This window comes from Cystoisospora suis (assembly GCF_002600585.1).
Source record: "Cystoisospora suis strain Wien I chromosome Unknown contig_1598, whole genome shotgun sequence".
NCBI classification, from domain to species: Eukaryota; Apicomplexa; class Conoidasida; order Eucoccidiorida; family Sarcocystidae; genus Cystoisospora; species Cystoisospora suis.
In genome coordinates, this window is record NW_027154398.1 from 1 (window position 1) to 7,494 (window position 7,494).

General features: G+C 45.8%; 1 protein-coding gene across 1 annotated transcript; it reads right to left on the reverse strand.

Annotated features, from left to right (window-relative positions):
• Positions 1 to 454: 454 nt before the first annotated feature.
• CSUI_003553 (dna-directed rna polymerase iii rpc9) lies at positions 455 to 5,916 on the reverse strand. Its single transcript, XM_068063749.1, has 2 exons — positions 3,724 to 5,916; positions 455 to 2,435 (listed from the first exon to the last, which is right to left on the reverse strand). Exons 1-2 carry the CDS (start codon positions 4,494 to 4,496, stop codon positions 1,376 to 1,378), a joined length of 1,833 nt encoding a protein of 610 aa, XP_067924275.1. The 5' UTR covers positions 4,497 to 5,916; the 3' UTR covers positions 455 to 1,375.
• Between the last annotated feature and the right edge of the window lie 1,578 nt (positions 5,917 to 7,494).

Consider the following 7,494-nt stretch of genomic DNA (forward strand, 5'->3'; position numbering starts at 1 on the left):
AGGAGAGATAGATTAAAGATAGATAGATAGATTAAAGATAGATAGATAGATTCAAGATAGATAGATAGATTAAAGATAGATAGATAGATAGACAGGTAGACAGGGATCTGTCGGAGGCGGAAAGACCAGGGATCGTGTGTTGCGTAGAAGCTGGGCTAGACAGGTGGAATTTTCTCCAGGTGTACATACACTCTAAAGTCTTATAGAGACTGACAGCGTGAAGTAAATGCAGTCTTGGGCTGAGGAATGGAAAACAGACACGGTGAGGCATATGTCTCTTACGCATCTTCACTTCATTTTTCTTCTTTTTCCTTTCATTCTTGGCGAGCTGGCTTTATTTTCTCGTTTCGAGAAGAGACAAGAGTCGAGTTGAATACAGAAGAAACTTCTCTTTATCATACGAAGGGGAAGGACGCATAGTACATACACATATACTTACGTTCACACACAGCCAAACGGTCTTGAAAGAGATGTCTGTTTCAACGGGTCCTTCTGATAGATAGACTACGAGAGAAAAAGAATCTTCTAAGAGAATGCCATACGAGAAGCTTGATGTATCACGGGGTGTACATACACCGCACGACACGGGGGAAATCTCTTTGTCTTCCCTCTTCATTCTTTTTCTTTTGTGAAGCTCAGAAGTCCAGAAGAAAGTCAGGAAAAAAAAGAAGAGACATCCCTACAGTCCGTGCTACTGATCGATACTCCGTTTCTCTGTCGAAATACTCGATTTCTCTTAAGACAACTTCTCACTGCTCTCTCCTTCCATCAATACATACAAAGACATATTTCCAAAAGAACGGCATAGATGGACAGTCGGTGTCACACAGAGAGATACGTATAGCACGTTTCCTTCTCTCATTTTGAGTGTATGTACACTCCACATCGTTTGATAGACACGACTGCCAGCACCACCTCCACCACCACCCCTTTTCCCCTACCTCCTCCTCCTCATCCTTAAGATAAAGCATCGCCGACAGGCAAAGCGAGAAACCTCTCTGCTATTCAATCTCTTCTTTTCTTCTCGGGTGTTCTACTTCCCTCATGATAGATGTGACCTAAATTATCCACAGGCTAGTCACGCGCGCTCACTCCGCTGTCTATACACCTCTCATATGTATGGAGATCTCTACCTATTCACCAGACGAAAAAGAACAACAGACGTCGTCACCGTTTTACTACAGACAGATCACGAACATATGAAGTCTGTAAGGTGTATGTACACCTCAGATCACGGGACTTATTTTTCGAGTCCATCCACCCAAACAAACAGCTCGAAGTCGCCTTTCAGAAATCCTTGTCAAGATCTCTACTATAACGCATGTATCTATCCTACCATTAACAAGCATTCCTTTCTCTCTCCTGACTTCTCTTCTTAAACTTCTATATCACCTTCTTTTCTTTTCCTCGAACTTCTTCCCCCTCCGCCTCCTGCTGTAGATACACCACTCGACCCTCTTCTTCTCCCTGCACCCCCTCTTGAGGTTCCCCGTCGTCCTCGTGTATTTCCGCCTTCTCCAAGAGGGCTCCTTGACGCAGAAGCTTTCAGATCATCTCCTTCTATCACCCCTAGCTTACTATCTTCTTCCTCTTCATCCTCTTCAAACGAGCTTTTCTCTTTACTTTTCTCTTTCTTATTGCTTGTCTCCTTTACCCGAGGAGAGACCTTCGGACTGCCGAGATCTTCATCCCATACACCTGAGAAGATAGAGGAATCTTCGGCATTCCTTTCTCTCTCGCTAGAATGAGCTGTATCTCCCCTTTCGTTCTTCTTGTCACCTCTCTCCCCTCTTGTTTTATCTCTACTCCCCGCCCCTCTCTTCGTATCTTTCTCCCGCTCACTCGACACCCCCTCCTTAGCTGTTCGCGAAGGATTCTGGAGAGAAGATGAAGAATGCAAATTCTCCTCATGATCTTTTCTTAGATCTGACCTACCGAAAGAAACCTGGGAGATTCTTGAGGCACGTGAAGGACTTGAGCTATCTGGCGCGTTCACTTGGCTAGCTACACTCGATGTAGGGGGGACAGCAATCGATTTGTCATTCACATCTCTTTCCTTTCTCCTTGTCCCCTTTCCACGAGAGATGGTTCTTCTTCTCTCTTCTTCTTCTTCTTCAACTTCTTCGACTAGTACTTCCTCTTCTTCTTCGTCTGCTAATTCCTCTTCTTTCTCTTCAACTCCAGAAGAGGAGACAGAGGGACGCTTGGTAGATCTCTCTTTGCTTTCTTCATTTGCTTGCATCACAGTCTCTTGCCTTGCTTCAGATGAGTGAGAACTAGCACCACCTTCTTGATCGTGTAGAGCATGATGTGTAGAAGAAGAAGAAAGAAGAGAAGAACGCTTAGAAAGAGAATAAGGAAAAGGGCTTGTTTTATACTCAACTAAGTAATGCTGGATGACGGCTAAGATCTCATTCACATCTTCCTCGGAAAACCTAGATCAATAAGAAAGAGACAAATCCAAAACAACAGAAATAGGAAGAGATAGAAGAAGAATTACCAATTAAGCCTTCATCCTTGAAAAAGATCTAGTAGATAAGTTTCTCTCATTCAAACACATGGCAGGCATGTAGTTCACATCGCAAGACAATCTACAGCAGAAAGATAAAAATTACTATAGTCAAAAGAGATAAGGGAAGAAAAGAAATGTGAAGACACATCTACAGAGAGAGAGAGAGAGATGTCTATGTACATACATAGTTGTGTATGTGGATGTCTATGGACGTATATAGATAGATAGATGCCTCCTCGTACAGCTACATATATATATATATATATATGTACATACGTCTTTAGGAACATACATACGAAGCAGACGGAGTTCCACCCTGCGTCTTCTCTATGTATAAGCAGATTCAACTGCTTAGAGGCGTCAATACGCATGCATGTGTGTACATGCATAGACATATCTACGTAACTACCTCTCTGGAGTGACATATATGTATGCGTATATACACGTCTAGAGAGCTGAATTGGGTTAGAGAAGACGGAGGAAGGCGCTAACATTCTTTCTTTCCTTTTGAAGACGGTGTAGGTTTTCTTTCAAGAAAAAATTAAGGAGAGACGCGCGAAGAGACGAGGAATTGAACAGAGAGCATCGAGTTTCAGAGGTGTATGTACGTTACACATACAGTCAAGGTTTTCTTCACTAAGGGGCTCGCTACCTACCATTCCTCATGACGACTCTCTTCCTTGTCTAGGCAAGCTCATACATACACACACCTACAGCTTTACATATGGATAGATCTATACTATGCAGATGCTCTATAGTTAGTAAGTACGTTATAGATATCTATATCTCCAGTAGATATACATATGTATATTCTAGGTAGATTTGCACACAGAGGTATGCACATACATCAGAATGAGTGGAAGATGTCCCAATGAAAAGAGAGAAGGGAATGTCTATGTGTAGACAAAGAGAGACCCCTGGCCCAAGTGCAAAAACCATCGATTAGAGAATAGAAGCCTTTTCTTCCAAATCTCTTAAGACAGAGACAACATGAAGTTCACTTGAAAGAGTCCTCCTCATAGGTATATACACATAGCTACCCACAAATCCATACATACACATTGACATACATGTATATATAGAGAGAGAGATACATAGCTCCATACACATACATATGTATATATGGATATATGTGTTGCCGCATGCACAGGTATATACATGTCCGTACATGACTTTGTTTCAATATGTGATGATTTGACGTTATTTCTTACCGATTAACACAGTCTTCAACAATGGCGTAGATTTCGACAGGCTTCGTAGGGCCTAAGTTAACAATCTGGAGAAGTTCACCTTGATACAACCCAAACCGGAGACTCAAAACTTCCATGCATGCACCCACACATGTCAAGAATCGTTTGCCTAAGAGAATTTTCTGAAGACCGCCACAGGAAGAAGAAGAAGATGAGAAGCTACTTGGATCTTGAGACCCCCCTCCGACGGCTCCAGATGAGAAGAAATGCGAAGGTATGTTACTATAAGAATCTCTTCTTTCTCCTCCTCCTCCTCCTTGCACCCCTTCTTCACTAATAGAGGGATGACGTGAGACAGTGGTGTCTGGCGAATTCTTCTGGAGAGTCTCGCTTCGACCTTTAGAAGGTGAAGGCTCTTGTAAGAGAGGTAAATAGGGGCATGTCGATTGAATATACTCTTGAACTGTATAGCTCAGCATATGTTGATGTAGGTAATGCTTGATATTCTCTGGACGGAGAGATCCACCGGGAGAGGGGAAAGACGTATGTGAAGAATAATGTGAAGGTGTCAGTGGAGAGGATGCCGAAGTTGTAGGACCTGTCGGGGCTTTGGAGGTCTCTCCGAGAGAGGAGAGCTGCGGGTCCTTAGGCTGAGAGGAGGCATTCGTGTTTGAGTTCGATGGGGTGTTGAGTAAAAGAGCTTGAAGAGAAGGGAGACGACGTTCTTGGTGGCGCAATAAAGCTAGGACCTCGAGGTTGGTAAGAACACCTAAACATGGATCGGCTACATGCATGGTGGTGGAGAAAGATAGAGAGAGAAAGAGATGAAAGAAACGATTCTGAAGAAGGAATGAATGAAGGAAGAAGAGACAAAAGGAAAATGCTGAGAGACGGGAGAGGGGTTGAGGATAAGGACGAGAAGAAGTGAGTAGAGAGAGGCAGGAGACGACGAGAAAAAGAAGAAGGGGAGAGACTCTTCAAGAAGGGGGAGGGGGGAAGAGATATGGTTAACACGATAGAAGAAAGCAAGATTTTCGTGGGGAAGTACTACAGTCGCATCATCAGAAGAAAGAGAAGATGAAAAGAACAGTAAGAGAGGGGATGGATGGATGCACTGGAAGAGAAGAAGTCCATGAGAGAAACAACTGATAAGGCGAGGACACGACAGGAGACAACGGAGTTATCTACGCGGGTAGAAGAGGAGAAAAGAGAGAGAAAGAAAGGAGGGGGGAGTTGTCAAGAAGTGTTTCGGAGCCTGTCGATAGAAGTGTTTGGTGTATTTGTGTCTTGGAAGGGAAAGAAAAAACGGATACCGCGGTAGGGCAATCGCAGTGTGGAGATAATGAGAGAAAGTCAAGAAAAGCTTCCGCGCCTCTGACGGAGTCTCCTTGTCGGGATGAGACGAAAGAGAACGCGCTGCCAGATGGCTGAGACAAGTTGAGAAAGAGAAACCTTAGGAAAACGAGCACTGCGGGATACTCCTCAAGCTTCCCTGAAGCAGGCGTGTGTCCAGCGCGTCAGAGAGAAGAGAAAGCTCTGCTGCTGTTGCATGCAGGTGAACCTGTGAGGGTTGGACTGCTGAAGAGAGAGTAAGCGGAATTACTCTTTTCAAACACACGAGGAAAATGATGAAGGCAGACAGGCTGAGAGAGTACAAGAGCGACTAGAGAAATAACGCTGAGACGAGCGCTAACCCGTGATGTATCGATGCATGCGTGCAGTGGAGAGAACTAACTCACGGATGGAGACAACAAAGCAGAGAAAGGGCGGAGAGAAGGCTATCCACTACAGAAGACACTCACTTGGTTACACCAGCGAAAAAGGTGATTCCCAAAAACCTAAAGTCCCATGTTTTCTATCGAAAAAGGTCAAGGGAAAGGACGGACAAAAAGAGAGAGAGAGAAAGGATGGTATTATAGGGCGCGACCCTGGGGAAGGAAGTTTTGTCCGTTTCACATGTAAAGCATGACCCCCAATGCTTCTCGGATAAACCAGAACCAAATAGGATGAAAAAGTCCGTATATCTCCGCATTGACGATGAACCGATGTGACGGGGGGCTTCTACCGAGGGTGCCGTGGTTCGTTGCCACGATTGATTGAGTGCTTCCCTCCTCCCCCCCATTTATACCTGAGGAGCGTAAAAACCTAAGCCGAAAGAACTTCGACCTAGGGAAAAAACCACCCCTATCTATTCTATTTCTTATTTTAACTAATTTTAATGAAGAATTCTCTGACTTTTCTAGGCTTGTTCACCGAGACGTGGATCACCGCGTTATTCGCCATCCCGTAGCTTCTGCATCCTTCTTCAGTGCTGGGAGTCGGTAGCGGGACGGCGTTCGACATGTTCGTGGTCTTCGATGCATGTCTTCGGGTGTGCTACGTCTACCAGAGGGAAAGAGTACCTGCTTGCGAATCCTTGCAGGAGGCCTCAATAAAACCTTCTGCTGCAGCCTTTCCGTGGGAGAAACCTGGACTACACCAGCAAACCAGTAAAACTCCTGCTGCATGTTACTTGTATCGATACCTAGTGTGTGTCTTTATTTTTTGTACTCTTGATTGGTTTTGTTTATTTTAAGATTTCGGACCTTTGTATAGTTCTTGAGGTAGGAGGGCATTAGGCTTGTTGATATGACTCATCTGCAGTGACACTTATCAGGACAACCAAATGAGGGAAGGCTGTCTGTAGTGTGGGGATGGGGCACGCATGTGACTGAACAACGCAGATAAGCTCTGTCGGTGACAGCAATTCAGGCCGACGGGGGAGTGCGGCGGCGACAGTAGAACAGACGTAGCTGAGGTGGAAGCGGTAGTGGGTGCTACGAAGAGAGATAGTTGAATGTGTGTCGCGTGTATCAGACTTACCTGCAGATATATCACTCGCAGATGTGATATACGGTGTCCAGCACATCGCGTGCTTTGTAAGTTAGCTCGTACTTGTACGGAAATGCATGCACGTTGCGTTGTGGGAGGCGGAGGGGATCCGTGGGAGCGGTTTCCGTGGGTCGCGTTTGATGGCGCGCACTCTCTGGGTCCAGACCCCCTTCATCCACAGGAGTATGCGCTCGACGCTGTCCCATTCGTGTTGGCGGATGTGCTGCTTGGTGAGATGGCCGTTGTTATGTTGGTCCCACCCCTGAGCGAGAGAGAGGCGGATGTGAGTGGTAGAGAGCCGCAGGGATTTCCAGCTTCCAAGGTGTCGCCGGAGGGTGTTTCTTTCTTGCTGCAGCTGGGAGGGGAGACAGTTGCAGTCGCGTGCCAGGTGTAGGCCGGAGTCGGATCGTTCCGCGTGACAGAAAACACAGGCTCTATGAGAGAAGGGAGGTGGATTGAAATCTGGAAGTGTGTGAAGAAACCCATACCTCGCGTATCTATGTTGCAAATATCGCGGTGGCTTGCGTTGCAAGATGCACGCCGCGTCGTTGATGTCCCACGTGCCGCGTCTTCGACGTTCGGTAACTAATGCTGTGGCGGCCCAAAATAGGTAGCTGACCCTGATCCTTCGTATGACAAGCATTTGTTGCTTCCTGAATTCTGCGAAGGACAAATGCGGTGAGGAAGGTGCCGCGGCGAAGTCGTCCCATTGGAGGTTGAAGGTCTGTAGGAATGCCTGAATTGTACGATAATACGTCGTCATATTAGTCTTTTGTAGCTGCATCAGTTGCATGCCAAGCATATCAGCTCCGTGAGGAGAATGCGTCATGGAGTAAAATGTACTAGTGATTTGCTTCAGTACCCACCACACTGGACTGAAGAATAGGCCGCATTCGCGTTGGAGAAGGTGACGAGGGGTTG